Source organism: Dothidotthia symphoricarpi (assembly GCF_010015815.1).
Source record: "Dothidotthia symphoricarpi CBS 119687 unplaced genomic scaffold P153scaffold_7, whole genome shotgun sequence".
Taxonomy (NCBI): domain Eukaryota; kingdom Fungi; phylum Ascomycota; class Dothideomycetes; order Pleosporales; family Dothidotthiaceae; genus Dothidotthia; species Dothidotthia symphoricarpi.
In genome coordinates this window covers 990,639-1,017,412 of record NW_022985014.1, presented here as the reverse complement: position 1 = coordinate 1,017,412, position 26,774 = coordinate 990,639, and the positions used below count along the sequence as shown (strand labels likewise).

Here is a 26,774-nt window from a genome sequence, read left to right as displayed (position 1 = left end):
TGTTAAAGTTCCACGACTTTGTGGATGGGATGGGATGGGATGAAAAGCAACCTTTGAGCACAATGACGGGCAACACGTGACGTCACATCGTAGTGCAATTTTTCCACGATTCGCGAATGGCGCATGACGTTGTGGCAGACTTGCGCTGCGTGCTAAAAACAACAGCCATATGGATCGACGTCTTGTACTACGTCCCTCGACTGGAGAGTTATGAAGCCCATGTTGCTTCGTGGCATTGCCGCTCCGTCGCCTTCCGTGCTGAGCTTCTTGCGAGCACAGGTCAGGAATGCTTTCGAATCGCCAGCCGCGCAGATCGCTGGAGCGAAGGCACAGCGGCGTGGATATAGGCCCAGCGCACGGGTAGGGGCAGACAAATGTCAGACCATAAGAGGTGGAATGGGGAGGGACGGGTTGTTCGAATCCAGCAGTTTCGCGTCGCAGACATGTCTTCACGAACTGCGAACCGCGCGTTCGGCGTCTATCATGTCTTCGACACCCCTCTCCGCGCCACATAGGGAGGCAAACACTTTCACGCAATCGCTGCCATGTCGGAGGGGCTTCTCGACGACCAGCTCAAACCAGGCCTGGGATATCTTGAAGAGGGCGCGGCGACTCGCCCAACTGCCCCCACCCGCACCGACCGTCACAGCAGAAGAGAGCTCCGTAGGCGGGACAGGATTCAGCAGCAGCCTAGGACGCAGCATGAGGCCCGCCAACGAGCTGAAGATGCGCTGCACCGAGCTGGACGAGCACGGCAACGTCACGCTCGTGAGCGGCGAGTTCAAGAAGAGCGAGTTGATCGCCAAGGTGCGTCTTGGGATGCGTCTCAGGTCAAGATGAAGCGCTGACAGAACTGCAGTATGGCCTTCTCCCTCGAGATCTGCGTAAAATTGACTCCTCGCTCCTCCCGCATATCCTCGTCCGCCCCTCGGCCATCCTGATCAACCTGCTCAACCTCCGTGTCCTCCTCAAGCACAACCGCGTCCTCGTCTTTGACGCATATGGCACCACAGACTCGAAATCACAGTCTGTCTTCATGTACGATCTAGACCTCAAGCTGCGCCAGAAAGAATCCCCCGCGACCGGCACCCTCGCGTACGAGTTCCGCGCCCTCGAAGCCGTCCTGATCAGCGTGACGCTCAGCTTGGAGAAGGAATTCGAAGGCGTCAGCGAGCCCGTCGTCAAAGTGCTGCGCGACCTCGAAGAAGACATCGACAGAGACAAGCTGCGCTACCTACTCATCTACTCCAAGAAGCTGGGTAGTTTCGAGCAGAAAGCGCGACTCGTCCGCAACGCCCTCGAGGAACTCCTGGAAGCCGACGACGACTTGTCGGCCATGTATCTCAGCGAGAAGGCAGAGGGCAAACTGCGCGACGAGGACAGCCACACTGAAGTCGAGATGCTGCTCGAATCGTACCACAAAGTCGCCGACGAAATCGTTCAGGCAGCTGAGAACTTGGTCTCCAGCATTCGCAACACGGAGGAAGTGTACGTCTTCCCCCCCCCCCCCCCCCCCCCCCCCCATTAACATAAATATACACGTACACACAAAACTAACACCCCCCAAAGCGTAAAAGCCATCCTAGACGCAAACCGCAACTCGCTCATGCTCCTCGACCTAAAGTTCACAATCCTCACCGTCGCAATCACAGCCGGCACCTTCGTCGCCGCCCTCTACGGCATGAACCTGAAGAACTTCATCGAAGAGTCGGACCTGGGCTTCGCCGGCGTGTCCGTCTGGTGCACAGTCTTCGGCAGCATCGTCGCCATCTACGGGCTCAAGAAATTGCGCCAGGTACAGAGAGTCAGCATGTATGGCTCCGGCAGCATTATTCGCAACTCGGCGAAGGGCAGCGCGTGGGGGCTGGGTGCTTGGGGTGGGAAGGGTGTGCCTGGTGCGGGGATTGGTGGGAGAGGCGCTATTGAGGGGGCGGTGGAGGCCGGGGCTGGAGCTGGCAAGAAGGGCGAGTCGTTGGGCGATTTGATACAGAGGGAGCGTGCGTTGACGCGGCGGTTGGCCAAGGCTGAGGCGAGGGCTGATGATGTGGCGAAGAGCTAGATGGGTGGGTGAAGAGTTCGGGCTGTCTTAGATGAGGGGGGGCCGGTTTGGCTGTAGATGAGGACATGCATAGCGACGGCGTTTTGGCGGCAAGCAACGACGAGCAGCGGGACACACCCCCTCAACGCTTACTCACGAACACAGCATACGATACTCTGTAAAAGTAGCATACTGTACAATTACAATTCCACACACTACCTCACCACCCCTCAACCCCCAATGGTCGTATCCATCTCGCTCTCCCCTCCATACCCCTGCTCCCTCCTCGCCTTCGCAGCCCCCTCCTCATCCCCACCCTTCGCCTCCGTCCCGCCAAACCCCCCATCCTGGCTCGCCTCTCCGCTCGCATTCGTCTTCCCGCCCATACCCCCCTCCTGGATGCTCTGTCCATAGCGGATCTTGTCCGCAGGCGTGACGCCCTGCGTGTTGGGCTCGTTGGTCTTGTGTTTGGGTAGCGAGGTGGGCGAGTCTGTGCCTTGGGCGGGGTCTGGTGTGGGGAGGTTAGTTGCGTATTCATGGTTTGGATGGCTAGGATTGGGTCGGATTGGATGGAGCAGAGATGATGGGAGGGAAGGGGGAAGGGGTTGCGTACCGCCGAGTTGGCCGGCTTGCTTTGCGTGCGGGTCGACGAAGGTGTGGACGCTTTCGTATTGGGTTTGCTCGCCGCCGGGGGACGTGTCCATGAGGTTTGACGACATGATGATATGTGTGTGAGGTGGGAATGTGTGAGCGGGTTGAAGATTGGAGATGTGGGATGGATTGGTTTGTGGTTGAGTTTGACTTTGATTGTTGAGTAGGTATGGTATTGGAAGCTATGGGTGGAGCTCGAGGTTGTATATGGGGAAAGAAGCTTCGTGCCTATGACGTAATGACCACCGCTGAAATGCATCACCATATTGCACCAAATGAGCTCCAAAACGCATGTCGCTACACATGTCATGGACTATGATTTGCTGTAGTATTCGCACACGGGATAGCATATGTGAACCGCAAAATCCAAGTCGATAGTCTACGCCGAGTCGAAATCAATGCCCATAGCGAAACTGCTCGAGTTAGTCTTCTCATCCCCAGCATATCTATTGGGAAGACCGCAACATACCTCTCGTACATCCTCATGTACTTTGCAACAAAAGCCTCGAGGTGGAATATTTGCTTGCTGCCTGTCTTACACCTATGCTCGAAGAACGCAGCCCATTTGATAACCTCTGGTTTGAGCGCATCGTCCGTCATGGGTATCAACTTCCAGGTCAGCGTCTTGATGATTGTGGTCGAGTCGATGCAGTGAGACAGCAAATCGTAGAGCGAAGCACGGACTTGCAGCAAGCGTTGCGGACTCCGCTCTTCGACGATTTGGCGCGCGATCTGCTCGATCAGAGCCTCCCAGTCAGGTGGGGGGATGTGTGTTTGGTCTGTGATTTTCTCGCTGTTGATGATATGTCAGTAAAGCCGCTTCGACTCGTATGGTTGTAGCAGGAGTATCGTACTTTTGCGCATGGACAGCTTCAAACATGAGCAATGCTTTCCTAAGGTTCCTCCCGCTCTCCTTCGCAATCCTCTTATTCAGCATATCAACTTCCTTCCAGCCCTCCTTCTTCCCCACCTTGCTCAGCACCCCGCAGATCTCGTCCTCCGTCGGTGCAGCCACTCGGACCAGCAGTGTTCGACTCCGAATCGGCGCAATGATGTTGCTCGTGGAGTTCGCTAGCAGTATCAGCCGTAGATTCGGGCTGTACTTCTCCATTGTCCTTCTCAGCGCCGCCTGCGCATCCCTCGTCAAGTGATCCGCCTCATTGATGACAACCACTTTGAAGCGCTGCTTCGCGCCTAGGTCGACTTGTTGTGTTTGTGCGACTTCCTTGAGCAGGTCCTGCACGACCACTCTATCGTAGTTGCCGACATCAGACGGTGTAATTTCGAGGTGGTATACCGAAGAAACGATGTTGAATTCGAGTTTGCGGTTTGTGGTAGTTTGGAAGACACGCGCATCGATCTTGATTTTCTCGACACCAGGACCGTAGAGCTCTTTTAGGGTTGCGACGATACGTGTTTTCTTGCCAGCACCAGATGGTCCGTAGACGAGTAAGTGGGGGAAATCGCCGCTTTGTGCCTACAAAAGAGGGTTTTGTTAGACGGGTACTGGTGCTGTTTAGATTGAACGTTGCACTCACAAGTGCTCGAAGACGATCTGAAAGCTCAGGATGATAGCTTAGTGCCTCAAGATTACGTGGGCGGTGTTTGTCTACGAGTAAAGCCATTGTGTGATTGTGTGGTGCGGTTGTCACGAGAATAGGGTTCCGTGATCCTCGAAACGCGTCGACGCGTTAATTGACCAGTAGCGCCATCTGACACTTGGACCGTGCCCAGCTGTACGTCAACTGCAACGATGCTAGAATAGCTGCAAAGCGTATCGATCGTGACCAAAAATATTTACCATCAAGTAACTAGCGGGAACGACAATCTTTTAGACAACTTGCATTTGTTTAACACTACATCCATCCCCGAGTATTCAACGACGCAAAGACCCCGATCCAACCATGGTATAAAGCAAAATCAAAGTCATACAAATTCATTCCAAGCATAACTCGTTAAAAGTACAGAACACTGAAGGAAGCGGATTCGAGATCATAAGTCGTAGGATGTCGTCATACCCTGGTGCCTGTTGGTTGCCCTAGGTCGTATATACGTCGTGGGTCAATAACGACGGGAGTCGTAACCCCTGTTATCATACCCGTTACTTCCGTCTCGACTCCTATGATATTCGTCATCATACGTTGATCGTGACTGTGAGTTGAAGGGGCTATCCATGCCGGCCGTACTTCGGCGATGGTAATCACTCCTCCTCGAATCGGCATCCTTGTTGGACCTTCGAGTTTCTTCGTCGGAGTCGTGCATATTAGATGAATAATAACTGCTTGGTATGTCACGCACGTTCGAATCAGAGTGTGTTCCGTAGTTAGAGAAGCTAGGACTCTTGGGTCGACGAGTGTTTGCTTGCGAGCCGTTGTGCGCCCGTTGGGGTTGATGTTGTTGATAAGTATTATCAGGCGGAGGCGCCCATGGGCCCTGGTTGGCGATGGAATGCGTTCGTCTGCGTTGTCCGCTTGCCGATGTAGCTCGATAGGCGTCGTCATCGTCGTACGTCTTTCCACCACCTGGAGCGGCAGAGTAAGGCTGTCGTTGCCGTTCGATGGGAACAGATGGTGACTGTAAACCGTCTTCTGGCTGGTATACCTTTGAATCTGGCCGTGTGACGTATGGGCTCCGTTCTCGTTCAATATTGGGCACATTCGGAGGACTCTGAGCCTTAGGTGGAGGTGGGGGGAAAGTCGGGGCTTTGTGCAAAGGACCAACGCCCTCGGCAGAAAGAGCTGCAGCACATCGTTGTTGTGCATGTAAATTCTCAGTTCGTGGGAACAGCCGTCGCGGAAGCTCTTTCGGAAATCGTTCTCGTCGGTCATCAGCATTGCTGATAGGCATATCCAAAACCGCCTTGGATAGTCGAGCGTACTCGACATCCGGGTAAGCCTGAAGCATGATCGTCATCCACTCTTGGAAGCCCTGAGGGGTGAGTGCAGGCACGATTGGTTGTTCTGCAGGATGCTCCTGGATGAGATGATGCTGACAACGCATTTCGCGATAAACCTTGGATAGCGTTGCATATGGCAACTTCATGAAGATAGCTGCAGATGAATCAGTACAAAGACGCATTTGACAATAGTGTTCCTGCTTACTCTGCCATGGGTATATCTCATCTTGCAGGTTCACTTCCTCGTAAAATCTGGCCATCTTTGCAGGACTGATGACCAAGCTATGCTTTGGTTCGTAGTCTTCAATCTGAGTTCCAAGTTAGCATAGGCGAAAGAAAGCGTCGGAGGATACCACATACCAGATGCAATGCTAGTCCTCGCAAGAACTCGCCTAAACGTGGCATTGGTTGGCCATCGGAATCGAACAATAGCTGCCACATCCTTTCGATGGGCGTACAGTCCGCTGTAGCCATCCTAGTCATGGGGGCTGGTCGCGCAGATGGCCGACTGGGAGGAACGTCGACAGGAGCACTGCGTTTGTATGGCGTGTCGTCAGATCCGTCAAACAACGGATCGCGAAACAGTGGCTCAGGGGCTGTATACGCCTGGCTATAGTGCTCTGCGTATTGCGGCGATGGAGGTGTGTGTGCATTCTGAGAAGGGATGGAGGCAGACGTGGAGACAGGCGAATGTGCAACATGGTGTGACTGTGCGGGGACAGGCTGAGGTTGGGTCGCACCGGCTATGCCCTGCTTGATTTCGTCGAGTACGGACTTCTTCACTTCGGCGGTAATCTGAGCAATCAAGTCTGGATCAACCACTCTTGCCGCGTCTGATTTCTCAAACGCATTTCCGATGGCATTGTTCAAGGGTTGATGAGACGGAGCGTTGGAGGCCGAGCCAACTCTTCCGTGGGATTGCGTTGGAGTTTGTTGATCGTGGCTGTACGCGGAAGGCTTGTGTGTTCGCCAATCGTGAACAAAGTCGTCGTCCGGATACGCATGAGGGTCTGGTTGGCGGTAGTCGTCGTAGGCGGCCATTGTAAGGCTAGAGCTAGTGACTTAGCTCGGTAGCCGCGTGCTGTCACTGGGCGGTAGTTCTGCAGTGCAGCGAGCAGACGCAGCGACTACTGAAGTCTATCATGCAGGTAGGTTGAGGATAGCTGACAGGGAAAGGAGCAGGAGCTGCTGGTAGGCGTGTGCAATGAGTAGCGATTTATCTCGAGGGAAGGCTGCGGATGTTGGAACTCTGGTTCAGCCTGGCAAGATCGGCACGTTTGGTTTCTAGAAAGCGACGGCAATGCAACTAATAAGCAGTGGTCGGACGGCGGCAGACTTCACGATGTTTTACTGGCTAAATGTGGAGTCCTTGCGAGATGTGCAAGTCTTGAGACCCTGTCCCGCGATGACGCACAGCTGGACGTCATCTGATCGAACCGAGACGCCTCGCAGGATCGATGGAGGTGCTCGAGTCTAGCGAACATGCACATGAGAGTTGGAGCACTCGCAGTCCTCTGTGGATAATTAGATGTTGTTGCTGTTGTTTATCGACAGTCGATAGCCGTTTCCATGGAATGTCAGTGGCCATGGGCCAGTGGTGATAATGCCGCTTTGTTTCCCGTTGTCTCCCGTTGTTATCGTTTCAAATAAGAACGCCAGACCAGGCAGTCCCTGTGTCTTGGAATGGTCCTCTCGCTCCCGATGGATGGGCACAGTCGCTGCTCCATCTCGTCCGTGGCGACGGACAAAACGACGGCAACGGAGAAACGGGGATCGCGATCGTTCTATGGTGGTTGAAACACGAACATGGGATCGTGCGAGGGATTGACCAAGACAAGGCTGGGCGCGTATAGCTGTCGCTGAGTATAGCTCTATAGCTGTGACAGACACAGTCAGACGGGAATGAGACAGTCATGCAGAGGCAAAGAGTTAAATTTGGGCTGATGGTCTCCCCCAGAACCGTCTTTGAGGGTGCTCTTGGTAGCCAATGGCTGGGCACACGTCCGACCCGCCGCGTCCGAAGATGAAACACGCCACAGTCTCAGCGCGGGCGCTCTGATGCTCACGGCACCGTTGTCTTGGATGCATACTCCATTTCTCTCTGCTGGCTCAGACAGCGCGGGGTGGCTGTGATAAAGAAGTACCATCAAAGGCCGTCGTGCAGCCTCACACTTTGCATGCTCCCATCACGCCGCTGCTCCTCCCTACGACTGCTACTGTGCGAGGCTGGACTCGATACGCTGTACGCCGCCCGCCGCCCACCACCAAGCCGTACCACGTCTGACTCGATCTCGCCGGCTTTCGAGTGACCTCTCCTGACGACGACACGCGCCGCTCGCCTCCCTACGCCGTCGACGAACCGCCCCGTAGTTCTCAGGCCCCATGATGCGCCTATGAAATAGTCCTCTCACGGCCGAGAATCGAACGCTAACGAGCTACCCACCGCCGCACCGGGACCGCGCATTGCACCACCGACTGCCAGACCCAACTCGACTCTCTCTGCACCAGACATGGCTATGCTCGCGTCGAAACAGTACCCCACGCCCTCCCTTGGGGGGCCCTCGCAGATGTCTGCCCAGTACACGTCCAGCGCAAATAACTACCGCAACCACAGCGCCAGCACTCGAACAGACCACTCCGTCTTCGTCTCCCCCACCGAGTCGGAGTTCTCAGAGATCTACGATGCCCCAGATGCTGTCAGGTAGGCCATGGCACACCTGCTACGTATCGCTTGCGTTGCTGACTCTCGCAGGCATTGGGACGAGGACAGGGTTGGCGACTGGCTGCAGCGCATAAACTGCCACCAATACGTCGATCTGTTCAAGCGTAGGTTGCGCCGACCCCTCGTCTTGCCCTGACTGACCCCCCATAGAAAATCACATCAATGGCGAAAACCTGATGGAGATGGACCAGTCCCACCTCAAAGACATGGGCATCAAGAAAGTCGGCGATCGCGTCAGGATTGGCTCACAGGCCAAGCAGCTCCGCAACAAGGAATTCAAAAAGGCTTCCAAGCGCGTCTCGAACAGGGTACGTAGCCATCCATCACCTTCTCCCTACGTCTCTAATGCCATAGCAGCAATCCCTGGCCGTGCTGGACACCATTCAATACACTCCACCATCCTCTGCATCTCCACGACCTCTCCATACCGCACGATCCATTCCCGTTAGCTCTCGCTCGGACAAGCGCATGTCTCGTCAGATCAACAATGCAGAGCTGAACTATGCGTATGGCACCCCGTCTAGACCTGGTTCGCCTCTGGTGGATCAGGAGAGTCGAGCGCTGAGGTCTCAACGCCACGGAGGGCTGAACAGTCCAAAGGATGGTGGCAAGAAAGAGTTTGGCTCGGCATACGGGGCTCATCCTCTCAGTGCATCGAGCAGCTCTGCTACCATAGCATCTCGTTATGGACCAAACCAGCGAACAACCCCCACCGAAACTCCACAGACGGCCCGCTTTGCCCACCATATCCGAGCGAGCCCAAGTTTGGACAGTGCCACCAATAGTGCCATCCTACCTCAAGACAAAGCCCTGATTCGCGTCATCTACGATGGAGGGCGAACGTCTGTTGTGAACATTGAAGGGTGCAAAACCGCCGAGGATGTCATGTTGAAGACTCTCAGAAAAGGGCATCTCAACGAGGCACATGTGAAGAACTACTGCTTCTACATCCTTGAGTGTGACGAACCCGACCCATCACTATGCGAGCGCTTGAGTGACATCCAGTTGTTCATGCTATGCAAAGACGCAAACCGGCACCAACGAGGACGGCTCATGCTTCGAAAGGTCCATGCTGGTGAACCTGAGATGGAACAGTTGAAGACCGCTGCTGGTATCTATCAGCAGCAAAATTATCAGCAACCCCAAAACATACATGTCCCTATGAACAACCGGAGTCAGAACAAGATCGAGAAGCTCACTGGTGAGTCTCTTGCTGCCGTGAGCTATCCACTTTCGCCCACGTCTGCAAGAGAGCGAGAACGACACATTAGTTCGACAGCTCAGAATTTGGAAGGACCTAGTGGCCCTATGAAATCACCGCTGTATCATGCACGAGCGCGTAAGCTTAAACAGTTCTATGGCGCTCGACCCCCTAGCGAACTCATCACCTCGGACTTGACATCGTACTTCCCGGATGTCGAGAAAGACGAGATTGACAAAACTGTTCGAATGTCTATCCGTCGATCACGCCGCCTCAGCAAAGCAGCCTCTCGCCTCTCCATGGCCTCAAATTTCAGCGTAGCGTCTAGCCTAAGGGATGCGCCTCCTCTGCCATCAATTGCCGATACTTGGCTGCAAGGAGGTAGCCAGGCTCGGCCTCTTCGACCTTTATCAGTCATGAGGCTCGGCCTGCCCTCGCAATCGGGCTACCGGGATTCTATGGCGTCGTCTGTTCTAGAGCCTCTGGACGAAGAATCACCTCTCGAGCCTAATCGCAAGTCATACGTATCGTTCGGAGATGGAAGCGGATCAGATACGCTCGCTGTCACTGATCCCGCTGGGAATACCATCATGCAATCATATTTCAACGATGACATGAGCAGTCTTGCGGGTAGTAGCACCGGCAATACCGAAGCCAGCGACTCATTGAACAAACGTCTCTCGGAAGCCATAGCCGAAGATGGCGAGGAATACGATAATGAGCTGACGGAGTACCTCGAACAGGATTCGTGGGACAACGTCAAGTACATGAAAGGAGCTCTGATAGGACAGGGTTCTTTCGGAAGTGTATATCTCGCACTGCACGCCATGACAGGTGAACTCATGGCTGTCAAGCAAGTCGAACTCCCCTCTGCAGCCGGCGCATCCCAGATGGATCACAAAAAGACCAATATGGTGGAAGCCCTGAAGCATGAGATTGGTCTGCTCCGAGATCTCAAGCACAAGAATATCGTGCAGTACCTTGGCTCTAACTCTGATGAAAGCCATCTTAATATTTTCCTCGAATACGTTCCAGGTGGTTCCGTCGCGAGTATGCTTGTCAACTATGGACCATTAGGCGAATCACTCGTACAAAATTTCGTTCGCCAGATCTTGACAGGCTTGTCGTACCTACACACAAGAGAGATAATCCATCGAGATATCAAGGGAGCCAACATCCTTGTCGACAACAAAGGTTCCGTCAAGATTTCTGATTTCGGTATTTCAAAGCGTATTGAAGCCTCGACTCTGGGTGGCGCTAAGAAGGGAGCTCAACGCGTTTCCCTCCAAGGCTCAGTCTTCTGGATGGCTCCTGAAGTTGTCCGACAAACAGCTTACACTCGGAAAGCTGACATCTGGTCTCTTGGCTGCCTCATTGTGGAAATGTTCACGGGGAGCCATCCGCATCCCAACTGCACACAACTGCAGGCCATTTTCAAGATTGGTGGCAGCGGCGACGCGAGTCCAACAATCCCAGAGAGCACTGGCGACGATGCTCGGGCATTCTTGGCGCAGACGTTCCTCATCGATCATGAAAAGCGACCGAGCGCGGACGAGCTTCTTGCCAGTCCATTTATCACCAACCAAGGCGCCTGATTCGTCCACGCCTTCCATATTCACGAAACACAACATCTATCGCTTCACAGCGCTTTAATAGATCGACGCGGCACAAAACAGCATTTAGCGTGGGATGGAGAAGCATTGCTTGAAGACACTCGGTTCAGTGTCTGGATCGGCGTAATACGATGGGGCTTTTGGCGATATCATGTTCTTTTGCTTTCTTTTACTTGCCTCAGTTACGCAAATGATTTGTACGATACCATTTGAGAGGCGCTTTGTATGGAATCGGTCTGCTCGGGGTGGGTTCGCGTCGCACTCGGTCCGATGGGCGTTTTTGATCACGGAGATCTGAGATCTGGGTGGGGTTGTATCATATCCAATATCCACCGCTTCCGTCTTCCAACACATGTTTACACAATCCAACGTCTGGTGATAAGACATGTCGAGTAACCACACAAACAAGCATGGGAGAGTTTGGTCTGGCTGTGACTACTGTTTCCAAAGTCAGATCCTCCGAATTGTCTTTTAATACAGTTCATGCACCTCGAGTCAGCGTCGTACCGATTACCGTGTATCGGTCCCGACCCGCAACTCCGTCTCGGTGTGTACCCCACATTCCACACGCCTAGCTCACTGACGTAGTTGTTTGCCGATGAGGGGTAGCTCTCCTCGGCTTGTCAGAGATGGGCAGCGACGGACTGGAATCGGATGAGCTATCTAGTGACACGGAAGAGAGGGGTAGGTATCCGCGGGGGCGTATATGTAGATCGACTGGTCCCCTAGGCGTGGCTTCCTCTATCTCTCCATCTGTCTCGTTGCGAAGCTAGCTTCTTATCAACCAAACTAATTGAACTATCGCCAGGACACAATCGTGAAACGAAAAGATGACGGAAATACCCAAGAAGTACAAGGCCGCTGTTTATGACAAGCCGGGCTCCATCTCGACGAAGATCGAGGAGTTGGACATGCCTGAACCGGGGCCGGGTGAGGTGCTGATTAACTTGTAAGTGTACCATATCTTCTAATTGTGAGACTCTGGCTTACCGTTGCGTTTAGGACTCACTCCGGTGTGTGCCACTCCGACATGGGCGTCATGATGAACGCATGGAAGATCCTCCCGTTCCCCACGCAAGCAGGCCAAGTCGGTGGCCACGAGGGCGTGGGCAAGATCGTAAAGATGGGTCCAGGGACCGACAACGCGGCGGTAAAAGCCGGCGATCGCGTAGGAATCAAATGGATGGCTGGGATCTGCGAGGCGTGCGAGGCATGCAGAGCGGGAGCAGACGCCAACTGCTTCACCGGCGTAAGTCCAATTTTGCCAAACAAAAACACATTGAAGAAAATACTAACCCGCCCCTCCAGAAAATCTCAGGCTACTACACACCCGGCACGTTCCAGCAATATGTTCTCTCGCCCGCAAACTACGTCACGCCCATCCCCGACGGTCTCGACTCTGCGGCCGCCGCGCCGCTCCTCTGCGCAGGCGTGACCGTCTACTCGGCGCTGCGCAAAGCGAACGCCGAATCCGGGAACTGGGTCGTCATCATGGGCGCTGGTGGCGGCCTGGGGCATCTCGCCGTGCAGTTTGGCGCGCGAGGCATCGGCCACCGCATCATCGGCATCGACCACTCGTCCAAGAAGGACATTGTGCTCGAAAGCGGAGCCGAGCACTTCATCGCCGTGGACGGCTCATCGTCCGTTGCCGATACGGTTAAGGAGCTCACTGGCGGTCTGGGCGCACATGCTGTTGTCGTGTGCACGGCGAATAACAAGGCGTATGAGCAGAGTCTCGACTTGTTGCGCTTTGGCGGAAGGGTGGTGTGCGTGGGGATCCCCGAGGGCGAGCCCGTGCCGTTTGCGTTGCCGGGTGTCATGGTGGGCAAGGCGCTGACTGTTGTGGGGTCTGCGGTGGGGACGCGGAAGGAGGCGATTGAGACGATGGATTTTGCGGCCAGGGGCATTGTTAAGACGCATTTCAGGACGGAGAAGATGGAGAAGTTGACGGAGGTTTTCCAGGAGATGCATGAGGGGAAGTTGCAGGGGAGGGTTGTGCTGGAACTATAATAGGTGTATTTTGAGTCTTGGTTGGTAGCAAGCACTTGAGATGGTTGTGGTGTTTTCCTTTTGACTGGAAGTATACATCAAGTTCGTTCTTGCATACTATGATTTCCGTCCTTCATAATCACATACCCTCAGCACGCAAACTAGCAACCCTTTTCCAGCTTTATGTCTCTCTCCACCAACCAACTTTAGTCCCTCTTTTGGTACACCTCCTTACGCAGATTGGCAAATAACTTGGTCTGAACTCACCCAAGGACTGGACGTAGCAACTGTGTTACATTAGTCACTGCTTCACTGCTGTTCCCAGCATACTGCCTACTTCGCAAGCTTCGCAATCCTGGGTCACGGCGAGTTTACTTGTTTAGATAAAGCGTACGGTATACTTGTATTCTCCCCCAGACTTTCCCTGTTCTATAGTCTCGCTTCGTGAGATCAGTCTGGTGCTTTGATGGAAGTAATGGCGATGCACTCCTGCACTTTTTGGTTCCACACCATCATAGTCTCGAATTGTCGGTCATGGCCTGTGATTCTCGTATTATTCACTGTTGTTGTCTTCAACTTTCTGTGGTTTCATTTCAAAGGAACCAAGCCTGAGAGAGAAGTGGGTATGAGGCTGAAGGTGTAAGAGATTCGACCTATAAATCACCAAGTCACCGATTAATAGCATAAACTAGTGCGTGAGTTTCGTTCCCAGTGTGTTCCAATCCTCAGTTTGTTACCGTTCTTTGCATCCCCATTTGAACTTCCAGACTTCCCAGGCATTTCGATCCCAAGAGTATTTCCACACTCCTGCAAACGCGCCTCTTCAATAGTCTCATACTCTTTCGTCCCTTCTCCCTATCCCTGCTTGATTTCTGAGACAGAATGCGCCAAAAACTTGGAATCTGTACATATGCACGCGCGGGGTTCTCCGCTCAGAATCCAGTGTTTGCAACTTTTGAGTTGGTCTCACCGCCTCATACAGTGCAGGTAGGTACTTAAATTGAGTTTGTTTCGGGAACGCGCATGCAGACTTTGTGTGCTACACATTGCCAGCACTCACCCAGTCTGTGCAAACGAAAATTGACCTCAAACCTAATCCTATCCGTGCCTATGGCCGCGTCCTTGTAATCAAACCATATGGAAATGATGTTATCTTAGAGATTGGGCAGTTCCTAGCCTGCTTCTGCGCAGATTGCGAAAGACGTAGAATCTAAAACCTGATTCAAGCTCTGCAAACGGGAGGCTACACGAAGCGTGTCTTACGCTCACTCACTCTCACTCTCATTGTCTGCTCGTTGCCGTGCCATGACCACTGCGTCGGAAGGGGTGCGAAATCTGCTGATGTTTAATGGAGTTTGAGTAACATTATCACAAAATGACGTCAATACGCGTTCTTGTCTTTAGATTCTACACCGCGTCTCGTCTCCATGTCACTTTCTCCACGACACAAACGGGCAGTCTTACAAGCCCCGCATCTTTCAGTTAGTTGTTCTATGTTCTTTCTTTTCAACATGCCTTCCGCATCGGCGATGTGTCTCTCGAATACCACCCGATCTTGATTTCAGTTCCAAGCCTCCATGAGGTGAAAGACCTTTAGGTGCAGCCACGCGGGTAGCTGCCGTGGGGTGATTGCTAGACCATGGTATTCATGTGACCGTCCGTTCCATACCGTATCGTCGCATGTCTGCATGCTTCGATTTTCCGGTATAGTCAAATATCTTCCATCGCGAAGAGGCAACACTGTCCCGTGTTCAAATAGTTCCTCGTTCCTCGCGGTTTTCATCCTCGTTCTCCATTCTCTTACCTTCAACCCAAAGCTTTTGCCTTTCGGTTAAGTTTCTTCACCTCTCACCATTGTCATGAAACGTCTGTTGGAAGCACGTGAAGACAACAACCGCCGAAACGGTCGAACGCATCCTCGTCTGAGCAAAACCCGTTACGAAACTTTAGACAGTTTTCTTGCCACCCTAGCTACTCCCATCATGGCTGCCAACAACAGCAACTCCCTCCTCGGCAACAGACAGCCAACACTATCAACCACAGCTTCAAACAACAAGCGAAAGGCCACCGATCCCAATCTGAAGATCATCACTATTGACGAACTATACGACGTTACTCTCATTGTCGGTACTCCAGATCATCCCAACGGTCAGATGGCCTTTCGCATCAACAAAGGCTCCTTACGGAATGCAACTAAGGTTTGGGCCAAGATGCTGAGTGGAGATTGGGCAGAGAGCGACATGTCCGAAATCCCCTTTACCGATGACTCTTGCTTTGCTTTCCAAATCGTTCTCCAAATTGCTCATCTGCAATTCCATGAACTTCCTACAAGTCTGACGCTGCAGAAACTCATGGATGTTGCGACACTGGCCGACAAGTACGAACTCGCTCGAATTCTGCGTCCTGTTACAGAGACGAAGAAGTGGCTACAGCCTCATAGAGTCTCGCCGGCGGTTTGGCGCACCAGCACCGCTATCCAGGAATTCGCTTTCATAACTGAGACCCTTGGCTCCGAAGACGACCTCAAGTACCTGATCAACAAACTAGCCATGAACGTTCGAATCGATATAATTGGAGGCTACTACCCTTTCACAAGCGATGGTACGAAGGATCGACTACGTTTAGATCTCCTGGATCGAATTTCAGGTGAGTTTCAATATATAACTTACTTTCGAAGTTTGACTATAGAGTCTAATACGCATGCGTAGCTCAAGTTATATCCTTACGCATGAAGATTCTTGAGGAGATTTTGAACTTTTGTAAAAACGCATTGCATAACGTGGTCACCAGGAAGGTTGCTAGATGCAAACAAACCAGTTGTCCGATAGGATCCATCGGCATCCTCATACAAACCTTCAATTCCGCAGGACTCTTTCCGCTTCCAGATAAAACATCTTCAATGGGGCGGAGCGTCTGTGATTATTGGCTGGGTCTGCGCGAGCTAACCACGATGTATAACAATTACGGTGCTCAATACTGCAAGATTACGACTGTGGTAAATAACCGCCAGCGTAGTGCATGTTTTGGCGACTTCGGCATCGTCGGCGAGACCCGTGCGGTTCTGAAGAAGTATGCACACAAGGACGTCTGGGCCCAATGGAAGGTGGTATGTATCTGTACCCTTTGTCCCTTCATTTGAGCTTACACAAAGTAGGAAAAGTTGGTTTGATCCAACTATATCAAGCTTGATATCCAACTATATCGAGCTTGATACTCAACACAAGCTGATCGCACCATACCACATTGGACTGAGTAATTCAGCTTAATCGACATACCTACGAGCGATCAACCTACACGAAGATCCAACATTCCAGTCGTCGACCTTCTGGGTCACAGACATATCAGAATACACGAGTTGCAACTTATCATACATGATCATTCCCACACCACTGCGTCATATCCCGACGCAAGACACGACATTCGACTATTCGGGGTTTCCACAAACATCTCATTGAGCTTTTTTTTTTCGGGGACGAGGGGGTTGGGTTTCGTTCGTGGTTGGCAGTTTGGCTTTCGGCAGAGAATTTGGCGTAAATAGATTTCTTGATTTCTACCTTTGCTCTTGCGATAGGTCTTCCCATATCTTTCTTCTGGATATTCGTTCCAGTCTAACAGCCTTTTCGGCAGAGATTGAGGGGTTTCCTTAGCTCCATTGGCGTTTGGGAAATGGGATCTAGTAATGCTCCAGCGCGGTCGCGCCTCAAGGCTGTCCGATTGGCACTGTCTTGACGGTGGCCTTTTATGCGCATCGATAGCTGTCATATCATCCATCTCTGCACATCCCAGTCCATGCACACGTCATGAAGCCTCGTCCCGTCGCTATCCCATCACCCTCTTCTCCTGTTATTATCTTCGTTCATGATTTCGTTCCTCAATCTCCTTCCTCCTTCTCCCCTTGCCCAAACATCTCCTCAACCAACTGTACAAACGCAGCCATACCGTCCCCCTCCTGCCCATCCTCCTCATTCCTAAACCCCTTCAACATCCGCATCGCATCCGCATCCCCCTTCTTCTGTGTCCACCTTGGCTGTTCCCGATCGCTATGCCCTCCCCATCTTCCTCCTCGCCCTCTACTGCCACGTCCCCTAAACCCCCCTCTCGTCATCCTGCGCCGCCGCGCTTCTTCCTCTGGATCTGGCTCGATGGTCGTAGCATAAACGCGCTGGAGGGACGCGAGAAGTGTGGGATTTGATTTCAAGAGGTCCTGGAACTTTGGATCTGTGGCGAGGACAGAGAAATCGGTTTTTGATTTCAGATAGCGTGGGATGGGCGCGGGCGGTGGTGGTTGGGGGAGGGAGGGTAAGCTTTGGGTAGGCTGAGGTGTGGCGAGAGGATGTGTCGATTTGTGAGTTTGGAAGCAGGCGAGGGAGCAACTAGAATAGTTAGTATCGTGTTTGTGAGAAGTAGCTTGGAGATGGCGGACTACGGGAGCGCGCAGGTAGGGCATTTGTATTTCTTGGGCTCGGTGTTGCAGACACCGCAGAGGGTATCGACCATGTTTTTTGAGGTGGTATGCGATTAGAGATTATATCTTGTTCTTCTGAAAAGATTGGGAGTAATGGCGCAATGTTTAGAGAGATCGCGATGCGAAGTCGAGAATAATGTCTAAATCCCAGAAAAGACGCTAAGTCAAGTCAGCGCGCAATCCTACAGAGGCCGGTTAGTAGGTGTAGTAACAAAATTAAATATTTCCCTACACACTAACTTTTTAACCTAGCACCTTCTTCTCTTTCTAATAATAATATAACTATTATATATATAGCCTACTAACTTCTTATTATACTTAGTAAGTATAAATATATTATATTATACTATTACTAATATATAAAGCTAGTTACTTTTAAATTAATCTTTCTTTATATTAAGTTAAGCTCTATAAGCTCTTTTATAAAGGTCTTATATATAAGTAAATAACTATTTTTCTTTTAAAGACTTATAATATTACTATAAATATTTATATACTAAAGTAATACTTTAAAATATAAAGTTTATAGTATAAGCTTCTTACTAAAGTTTAAAATAATACTAAAAGGTAAATATAAGTACTATTCTTTAAAGTTAGGCTTAAGAATATAAAGATACTTACTATATTATAAAAAGAAAGTTTTTAAATTAGAAAGTATACTTTTATATAACTTTATTTTAAGCTTAGCTTATAATACTATATATAAAGAGTTAAGTAGTACTAAAAAGTAAACTAGCTTATATAATAGCTTATAGCTAAGGAGCTAAAGAAAGAGGTAATTAATAGCTATAAATAAAGGTACTTCTATATATACTTTAGGTAGTATAGCTATATTATTATAAGAGATTAGTTATTTTAGGCTTATTATATAATAAATTCTAAAGTAGTTAAGTAGTATAAATATAACCTTTAAAAGTATTATAAAAAGTATATTATTCTTAGCTCTAATTTTATTTAGTCTATTAATAAATACTATAAACTTTATTTATATAGTATTAAAATATATACTTATATTAATACCTACTTAAGGTATATTATTTAGATTTATATTAAAATATTAGCTTTAACTACTATTAGCTATATATACTAGTTCTTTTAAATATTAAAAGAAGTTAAGATCTAGCTATATTTTATATAATTAAATAGAAAAATTAAAATAGTTATACTAGTAGATACTTACTATAACCTTTAAATATTATATAAATTAGACCTTAAGTTCTAGAACTACTATCTATATAATATAAGTACCTTAAATTAGTATATTAAAGTATAGTAAATATAGCTTTTAAAAGGGCTTCTATTCTATTAGTATATAAGTTCTTAAATTAATAATAAACTATATTATTTAATATACTATAGAATTTCTTTAAATAACTTTAAAAGAAGAAGCTATTTTTAGTTAACTAGCTTATAGATAGAATTTATCCATATATAATATACCTTCTAATTCTTTAAGAGTAGCTTTATAATTTTATATAACTCTAAAATATATATTTAATTTATAAGTAAAAAAACTACCTAAATACTATTATTAAGAAGCTATTTATACTTTACTACTACCTAGGTAGCTATATATAAAACTAAGGAGTTTTCTTTAATCTTAACTAGCTTTATATAATAAAGGTAAAAGTTAGTAAGTAAAATATTTATACCTTTTTTCTTATAAAGATACTTAACTAGTATAACTAAGTACTTTAGTTTTTTAAGTTTAATAGTAGATCTATAGTAGCTAAACCTTAAAATACTAGTTATATAAGCCTTTATTTTAAAGTTTAATTATAACTATAAAAAAAAGTATAGTTTTACTTTTAGTACTAGCTATACCTAATACTATCTTTTCTAAAAGCTTTAGTTAGTATAAAAAACTAGTAAGTAAGTACTATATATAATAAATTTTAGTTTTTAAACTAAGTATATTTTTAGCCTAGCTTTACTATAGTTTAAGCTATAAACTTAGAAACTAATATATAAGAAGATAAAGTACTAGTAGATTCTAAAATAATATAATTATTATTTACTTATATATAATAACTAATCTATATATACTACTTTTTTATTTTATATATTACCTTTTACTCTTTTAATATTCTTTCTTTTTACCTTTATCTCTATACTTTAGTTTATATTATATAATATAATAAATACTATATTCTTTTCTAAGTATTACTTTAAAACTAAGTAAACTTACTTTAAACTTTCTTTAAACTATCTATTCTACCTAAGCTACTATACTAAACTTTAGCTATTAATACCTATATAAAAAGTAAAAAGTAAAAATATTATTATTTTAGATAATAGCCTTAATTTAAAAAAAGTTATCTTTATTTTTATAGTAAAAGCTCTAGCTTATATAGTAGTAGAAAGTACTTACTAGTAGTTAATTTATAAGACTTCTTAGCTTATAAACTAAGAGTTTCTAAAACTACCTTTACTTCTATAAGCCTACCTTATATAATACTAGGTTATAAATAAAGAAAGTTAGTTTAAGTATAAGTTTATAGACTTTAAGGTTCTTTATAAGTAATATAATAATTACCTATTATTCTATTCTTATATATAATAGTTAAGATTAATATTTAATTATATAATAGCTTAATTAAAAAGCTAAAAAATCTTATTATAACTATTCTTCTTTCTAAACTTATATAAATTAAACTTAAAAAAATTATACCTATACTACTATATATTACTTCTAATATTAAAAAAGATAGTATTATACTTCTTTTAAAAAGTATAAAAGATATTTATATAGTAAAAAAGCTACTAAAGAGTAGCTACTTTAAAAAAAGTAACTAAAGTATTACTTTAATATTCTTAATCTTTAATCTTAAGCTAAAGAAAGATATATTATATATATAAAAACCTACTTTATCTTCTATAAAGCTACTTATTTATCTAAGAAAGCTAGTTAAAAAGAAAATTAAAAAAGAAAATAAAAAGCTATATCTTTTACCTATTAAAAAGAAAAAAATTAAATAGAAATATAGTATTAAGAAAAAACATTTATATAAAAGAAAGTATATAATTTCTTAGCTTTTAAATATTTAAGAGTTACTATTTTTTAGAAATACTAATACTAATATATCTATTATTAATATACTATATAGTTTACGTTCTAAAAGGTAGACCTTATAAATAAAAAATATATTTTATTATATAAAGAAGAATCTCTAAAAAATATAAGTAATATATTAATAAAAAAAAAGTTTTAAAGAAAACTATCTATTTATTTTTAAAAGAATATATATATTATATTAGATATATAAATATATATATATATAAGAGATAAGTTATTATATAAGTAAAGATATATATATATAAATATATATATATAAGAGATAAGTTATTATATAAGAGAGAATATATATAATATATTAAATATACTTAAATATATAAGTTCTAAAAAAAGTTTTAAATTAAAAAAAAGAATATCTAAATTAAAAAAAGAAATATCTAAATTAAAAAAAAGAATTTAAAATAAGTAAAAAAAAAGAAAAAAAAAAGAAAAAAAGTATTTTTTTACTTTTTTTACTAAATTTTTTATTATATAAGCCTTTTTTTTTTTTTTTTTTCTTTTCTTTTACTTTCTTTCTTTTTTACTTAGTATTAACTATCTCTTTATCTTTTTAATTCTTTACTTTAGTAAATACTTTTTCTTTAATATTAATACTACCTTACTACCTAAGCTAACCTTATTATATAGTAGTATAAGAGTAATAAGCTTTATAATTTCTCTACTTATAGTTACTATATAATCTACTCTAGAAACTTTAAAGGCTTATATAGTAAGTAAATAGCCTAGGTCTTATACCTAAAGAATAAGCTATATAGGCCTATTTTATTAGTTATATAACTATTTTATATATTATAAAATTCTTATAATATAATTTATAATACCTTTACTATTAATTAAAATAGTATTAATATAGCTAGGTCTATAACTTTAAACTTAGTATACTTAAATTACTTTAGCTTAGGCTAAGATATCTAAAGCTAGAAGGTTATACGCTGCTCTTTATTTAGCCTATACTATATTAGTTTTTTTATTATATAACTAAAGAAGAAAATTACATTATAGTAGTATTACCTAAGAATATTATTAATAATTAATTATAATATAAACTATATTTATACTTAGTATTCTTAGTTATCTATAGCTTATTAAAGTACTAAGTAAAGTTAAAGGTTACTACCTACTAGGGTTAAACTTAAGGTATTTAATACTATTTTTAAAGTAGATTTATTACTAATTTTAACGTAGTTCTTTCTAATAATAAGTATATAATAAATTAATTAGTATATATTAATTTTGTTACTACACCTGCTAATAGTCCTCCGTACAAGTCAGCGCGCAATCCCAAAGCGGCTAAATCCCGCGGCGAATCTATCACTCCACTGGAAGTCAATGAGCACCAGACATCACCCCTCTCGCTCGCAAAATGTCTTTCGCTTCGCCGTTACGACAGTCCCCGTCGCGTGCAATTGAGGCATGGAGGTGCTCGGCTTGCACGCGCTCGCTCACTGGTCTTCCCCGCGCCCGCAATCCGGCGTTTTCAATACCTCGACGATGCTTGAATACCACGAAAGAGCTGCGGCAGAGCACTGTGCCAAGGATGGACCAGATGCATGCGAGATACAAGGAGAAGAACCGGACAGTCATGTATGCGCGATATGTAGTCGAGCTTAGCGTATGAGCTGATGCGTGGGCAGGAATTATGTCTTTAGCGTCATAGTGGGCTTTGTAGCTATCACATATGGCTCAGTGCCCATGTATAAGATGGTATGTCCAAGTTCATTCCAGCAATGATGATCCCAAATGCTAATCTTGAGCTCCCAGATCTGCCAGCAAACCGGATGGGGTGGACAGCCCATCAAATCCGCAGCGCACGGCGGCGACTCAGATCGTGACCCGTCGGAACGCCTAAAGCCTGTCGAATCGCATCCTCGAATCCGCATAACATTCAATGGCTCTGTTTCAGACGTCCTACCATGGAAATTCACCCCACAGCAACGCGAGGTGCGCGTTCTCCCCGGCGAAACCGCTCTTGCCTTCTACACCGCGACCAACAAGTCAGACGAAGACATCATTGGAGTCGCAACATACTCGGTGACGCCGGGACAGGTTGCGCCTTACTTTAGCAAGATCCAGTGCTTCTGCTTCGAAGAGCAGCGGCTGAATGCTGGCGAAACGGTGGACATGCCTGTGTTTTTCTACATCGATCCCGAGTTCGTGTCGGACATCAATATGAAGGGTATTGAGACGGTTACGCTGAGTTACACATTCTTTAAGGCTAAGTACGACAAAGATGGTCACTTGACGCCTGTAGCCGGATGATAGACTTGAAATTGCTCATTCGCATAATCAGTGTATTTGTACTCTATGTACGAGGGTGTTGTTACTACGCATAGTAATTGTATAGTACCAGACATATCGAATGTCCAGACAAGCTGGATACTGAACCGTTTTACCATTGTTCGTGCCTTCCTTCTAAACCGTTGCCTAACACAACTTCCTTGCTCCTACCCCTCAATCACAGTACATCCAACCGTACACTCTTTCCCCTCATTCATCTTGCCTCTTGATTGACATGGACTTCTAGAAACTCGCCATGTCTCCCGCTAAAAGAATCGAAGGATGGTTACAGGCCAGACGTTATTGCCATCGATCTCACCTTCCTGCAGATGTCCCATAGTAGTTCCTCCTGTTTCGACCAGACGAGTCAGTCACGCCCACAAATGTTGGGCTTGGAACGCGGATAACCTCGAGTATCTTCCGTTCATCATGCTCCAAGGACATCCGCAACCAACTTCATCTCAGCAATTGATATCCATATTTCTCCATCGCAATCCAGCGTCAAACTTCTCATTCACTATCGACACCTCCTAGTTCAGTAGGCGGCCTCCAAACGCTTTCTTATGGGATTCTCGTTCTTTCATTCTTTCGTCATGCTACCGACCTCGCATTCTGTGCCAGTCGCGCGCAACGGCTCTTCAGGGAGGCATAACGTCCAGCCTAACGAACAGCAGCGGCTACTGGACACCCGCCATTCAGCAGGGAACCACAAAAACTTGCAGCGTGGAAATTCAAGTGTACCCCAGCGCTATCAAAAGACACATACAAGCTTCCGGCGCTCGCTTCTCTCGGGCGTAGATATCAACTCAGGAGGACTTGATCAACCCAACGACCAGACAGGTCATCAACAGCAAACGCCAGCCAACCAATTGCCAATCGACGACAACCACAACTCGCAACCAAGCTCCTTGCAGACGAAAGACTTCTTCGTGGAGACCTTCACTAGCGCTAGAGACTACATAGAACTGATCGTGGGCCCCACAAATGACGTTCACAAATTCGTCGTCTCAAAAGCACATCTGCGACAACTCAGTCAAGTGTGGGATGCATTTGTGATGAGCCGCAGGTGGTGCACTCGACGGGAGTACGTGGTAAGGAAGTTCTCAAAGCGAAAAAGGGTACTCCGGTTGTCAGAAGAAGACCCTCGCATCATCCGTCTGATCATGTATATCGCGCATCACCAATTCTCGAAGCTTCCCAAAAAGCTCGATTTCAAAGACGTCGTCCGTCTAGTCGATGTTGCACAACGATACAATACCATGCATCTACTGCAACATCACTTGAACGGCTGGCTTGAACCTTACTTCGACAGACTTTACGATCCAGGTTACGAGGAATGGTTACACATTGGCCAACATGTTTCTCACGCCTCCCGTGCTTACATTCAACTCGCTCAACACCTCAAATTACATTGTTGGACCAGCAATACTGGAGAGCTATTGGTGCCTGGCTCAGAAAGCCCGATTATCGGTCTTTTGCCGCCGAAAGCTCTCTGTAAGTCTTTGTTTTGTCAAAGATTCCACTCACTGACTCCTAGCAGATCACATCAAGGCTGATCGAACAAAGCTTCTAACGTCCATCGTAACATCTGCCTACACTCTTCTGAGCAACATGATAAACACGACCCCTTGCGAAGTCGCCATACCAAACGCATGTCTCCAGTGCCAGGAGTGCTGTGCGGGTACGAATTACTTCAGATTAACCCTGCATCTGAAACAACTCGGTCTATTCCCTCGGATAGAAAATGTCTCGCAGATCCGCCACTCAGTCTTCGAGTTCGTCAAAATGCTGAAAACAACTCGTGCGGCCGTTCACCGTCACGACGTTGCCATGTCCCATCTTTCGTGCAACGCGCTCTTCGAAACTCACCATGCTTGCTCGTTTGAGACTAAGTTAGTGGCGGCCATTGACGGGATTCTGGTGGCCCACAGCAAGAGCGAACCAGTGTCATCGAAGGACATTGCCGCTTACATGGACGGTATGGCTAGTGTTTTGAAAACTTGAGATTGTATGCTGATTTTGTGAGTAGCTCATTCGAACGATGAGATCACCTGGACTACTGAAGGGAAGGATCGGGAACATCTACGAAGGCTGGGTGTGATACCACGTTGTTGAAGTTTGGGATAGGTGGCGTATACAAGATGATTTTCTATTCTAATCGTTGACATGGTATTAAGGGCATGGAGAATACAGTACCATGCGGCTTTCCAGTTTTTCCAGCTCACATGTGCTTGAATGACAGCTCGGCGTGTATCACAGGCAATCATTGCTACGCTTGCGCTTTCTCACCCCCTGCCTCTGACACCTCACACGTACGGATTCCTTACCACAACCGTCTCAAGAAGCCCTTCAGTGACCATCGCGGGCTCTTCTCCTGCTTTAGAACACTCACCTCTATCCTCAACACCACTTTCAACGATCCCTGTGACCTTCCTCCCACAACCCGCACATCTTCCCCTTCCCCTTTACTCCGCCCAATCTGCATAACCCACCTCGAGTACTCGGTCGCCACGACTCTGCCCGCCCGCTCCCTCGCAGAAGCAGCAGCTGCATCCCCGTAGCAGTGGCCCTCACTGCGCAGATAGTCTGGCGTCTTCTCCAACTTAGCGTAACTTACTGTGCTGGGCTCCTCTCCTCTATCCGCACCCCGCCCAATCCGCATAACCGACCTCAAGTACTCGGTCCCCACCGGCTTCGGCGCATCAACAGCACTCCCGTAGCAGTGGCCCTCGCCGCGCATGCGGACGTGTCTCTCCTTCAACTTGACGTAGTTTGGTGTGCTGGGCTCGTCGGTGCCGTGTTCTAGCGCTTCGGCGATGGTGCCGAGACAGGTTGTTGGTGAGTGGCGGGTGCGGCGCGTGGGGGCGTAGTAGAATGGGGAGGGAGTGGTGCTGGTGAAGGACAGATGAGGTGGTTGTTGTTGTGGGATGCGTCGTGATGACGATGAGGGGCGGGTTGTAGGTGGGTGTGGTGCTGAATGCTGGGGCTGGCGGGATTTCTCGGATGGTGAGTTGTGAGACATGATGTTGGTGTGTGTGTGTAGTTTGTGGAGTTTTTTGGTGATGGTTTTGTGAAGATGGAAATGGGGGTATGAGAAGTGCAATGGAAAGAAAAGAGGAGAGGTTTGCATATATATGTAGATTTGACTGCGAATCTTGGTTCAGGGTTGATGGGTTCCATTATTCAGATCCGTGGTGGGAGCAACTTGTGGTTGTGTGATTACTTGGAGGTGCATTGTGATAGGACGACAGGTGATTTTGGAGAGGGGACTTTGCAATGAACGTGTGGTTGTTGGCGGAAAAGATGTGGTCGGCTGTGGGGTTTCCATGTTTGAGTTCCTTGCGGGGATATTAGCAGCTCGACAACTACAAGCAAAATTAGCGTAGAAGTCCTAGGCCTGGATTTCTAGCAGTATACGCCTAGCAGGCACTCTTACAACTTTTGTTATCCCATAATCCGGTGTATAGAACCCGCGGATTTCAGCCAATAGCAGAGCGTTATAGCGCTACATCTTAGGAACTTTAAAATTAAAGTTATTTACTAAAAAACGCGTATATAGATTTAAACTTTAATATTTTTTAATACAGGTTAATAAGATTAATTAAGGTTAAGATAATTGTATTTTTAACGTAGTTATTATACTAGCCTAGGCTTATACTAACTGTTACTACTAATAAGCTAAGATTTAAGCTCCTTCTTATTTATATAGAGAGACTAGTAAAGATAGCAAATTATTATATTATACTATAAATACCTAAATACTATCCTTTACAGTCTCCTATTTTAAATTAAGTTAATTTTTAAGCTTAAAATAGCTTATAGAGAGGTTTTTTTAGTTACTTAAGA

At 46.6% G+C, this 26,774-nt stretch overlaps 11 protein-coding genes across 11 annotated transcripts; 6 read left to right on the top strand and 5 right to left on the bottom strand.

Annotated features, from left to right (window-relative positions):
- Positions 1–483: 483 nt before the first annotated feature.
- On the top strand, positions 484–2,059 carry P153DRAFT_287867 (cora-domain-containing protein; the record flags this gene model as incomplete). Its single annotated transcript, XM_033663568.1, has 3 exons — positions 484–807; positions 860–1,488; positions 1,570–2,059. The coding sequence occupies 3 exons, from the start codon at positions 484–486 to the stop codon at positions 2,057–2,059; spliced, it is 1,443 nt and encodes a 480-aa protein (XP_033525435.1).
- A 209-nt stretch (positions 2,060–2,268) lies between these two features.
- P153DRAFT_287449 (uncharacterized protein) lies at positions 2,269–2,757 on the bottom strand (the record flags this gene model as incomplete). The annotated part of the gene is made up of 1 exon (XM_033663532.1): positions 2,269–2,757. The coding sequence occupies one exon, from the start codon at positions 2,755–2,757 to the stop codon at positions 2,269–2,271; it is 489 nt and encodes a 162-aa protein (XP_033525434.1).
- Positions 2,758–3,068: 311 nt separating this feature from the next.
- Positions 3,069–4,314, bottom strand: P153DRAFT_374844 (P-loop containing nucleoside triphosphate hydrolase protein; the record flags this gene model as incomplete). The annotated part of the gene is made up of 4 exons (XM_033669545.1): positions 3,069–3,102; positions 3,159–3,482; positions 3,544–4,166; positions 4,228–4,314. The coding sequence occupies 4 exons, from the start codon at positions 4,312–4,314 to the stop codon at positions 3,069–3,071; spliced, it is 1,068 nt and encodes a 355-aa protein (XP_033525433.1).
- Positions 4,315–4,383: 69 nt separating this feature from the next.
- Positions 4,384–6,755, bottom strand: P153DRAFT_209438 (uncharacterized protein). Its single transcript, XM_033662556.1, has 3 exons — positions 5,946–6,755; positions 5,791–5,893; positions 4,384–5,739 (listed from the first exon to the last, which is right to left on the bottom strand). Exons 1-3 carry the CDS (start codon positions 6,624–6,626, stop codon positions 4,751–4,753), a joined length of 1,773 nt encoding a protein of 590 aa, XP_033525432.1. The 5' UTR covers positions 6,627–6,755; the 3' UTR covers positions 4,384–4,750.
- Positions 6,756–7,897: 1,142 nt separating this feature from the next.
- Positions 7,898–11,465, top strand: P153DRAFT_209606 (Pkinase-domain-containing protein). The gene is made up of 3 exons (XM_033662557.1): positions 7,898–8,411; positions 8,458–8,615; positions 8,665–11,465. The coding sequence occupies exons 1-3, from the start codon at positions 8,294–8,296 to the stop codon at positions 11,101–11,103; spliced, it is 2,715 nt and encodes a 904-aa protein (XP_033525431.1). The 5' UTR covers positions 7,898–8,293; the 3' UTR covers positions 11,104–11,465.
- A 486-nt stretch (positions 11,466–11,951) lies between these two features.
- Positions 11,952–13,131, top strand: P153DRAFT_374841 (alcohol dehydrogenase-like protein; the record flags this gene model as incomplete). The annotated part of the gene is made up of 3 exons (XM_033669544.1): positions 11,952–12,070; positions 12,124–12,370; positions 12,430–13,131. 3 exons carry the CDS (start codon positions 11,952–11,954, stop codon positions 13,129–13,131), a joined length of 1,068 nt encoding a protein of 355 aa, XP_033525430.1.
- Positions 13,132–15,092: 1,961 nt separating this feature from the next.
- Positions 15,093–16,279, top strand: P153DRAFT_430299 (uncharacterized protein; the record flags this gene model as incomplete). The annotated part of the gene is made up of 3 exons (XM_033672829.1): positions 15,093–15,756; positions 15,819–16,216; positions 16,265–16,279. The coding sequence occupies 3 exons, from the start codon at positions 15,093–15,095 to the stop codon at positions 16,277–16,279; spliced, it is 1,077 nt and encodes a 358-aa protein (XP_033525429.1).
- Positions 16,280–16,981: 702 nt separating this feature from the next.
- Positions 16,982–17,607, bottom strand: P153DRAFT_287606 (uncharacterized protein; the record flags this gene model as incomplete). Its single annotated transcript, XM_033663548.1, has 2 exons — positions 16,982–17,483; positions 17,534–17,607. 2 exons carry the CDS (start codon positions 17,605–17,607, stop codon positions 16,982–16,984), a joined length of 576 nt encoding a protein of 191 aa, XP_033525428.1.
- A 4,368-nt stretch (positions 17,608–21,975) lies between these two features.
- On the top strand, positions 21,976–23,038 carry P153DRAFT_313293 (uncharacterized protein). Its single transcript, XM_033664876.1, has 3 exons — positions 21,976–22,235; positions 22,286–22,355; positions 22,413–23,038. Exons 1-3 carry the CDS (start codon positions 22,015–22,017, stop codon positions 22,908–22,910), a joined length of 789 nt encoding a protein of 262 aa, XP_033525427.1. The 5' UTR covers positions 21,976–22,014; the 3' UTR covers positions 22,911–23,038.
- A 98-nt stretch (positions 23,039–23,136) lies between these two features.
- P153DRAFT_395431 (uncharacterized protein) lies at positions 23,137–25,102 on the top strand. The gene is made up of 3 exons (XM_033671402.1): positions 23,137–24,422; positions 24,469–24,906; positions 24,958–25,102. The coding sequence occupies exons 1-3, from the start codon at positions 23,492–23,494 to the stop codon at positions 25,041–25,043; spliced, it is 1,455 nt and encodes a 484-aa protein (XP_033525426.1). The 5' UTR covers positions 23,137–23,491; the 3' UTR covers positions 25,044–25,102.
- Positions 25,055–26,253, bottom strand: P153DRAFT_365649 (uncharacterized protein). The gene has a single exon (XM_033667865.1). It carries the CDS (start codon positions 25,948–25,950, stop codon positions 25,252–25,254), a length of 699 nt encoding a protein of 232 aa, XP_033525425.1. The 5' UTR covers positions 25,951–26,253; the 3' UTR covers positions 25,055–25,251.
- Between the last annotated feature and the right edge of the window lie 521 nt (positions 26,254–26,774).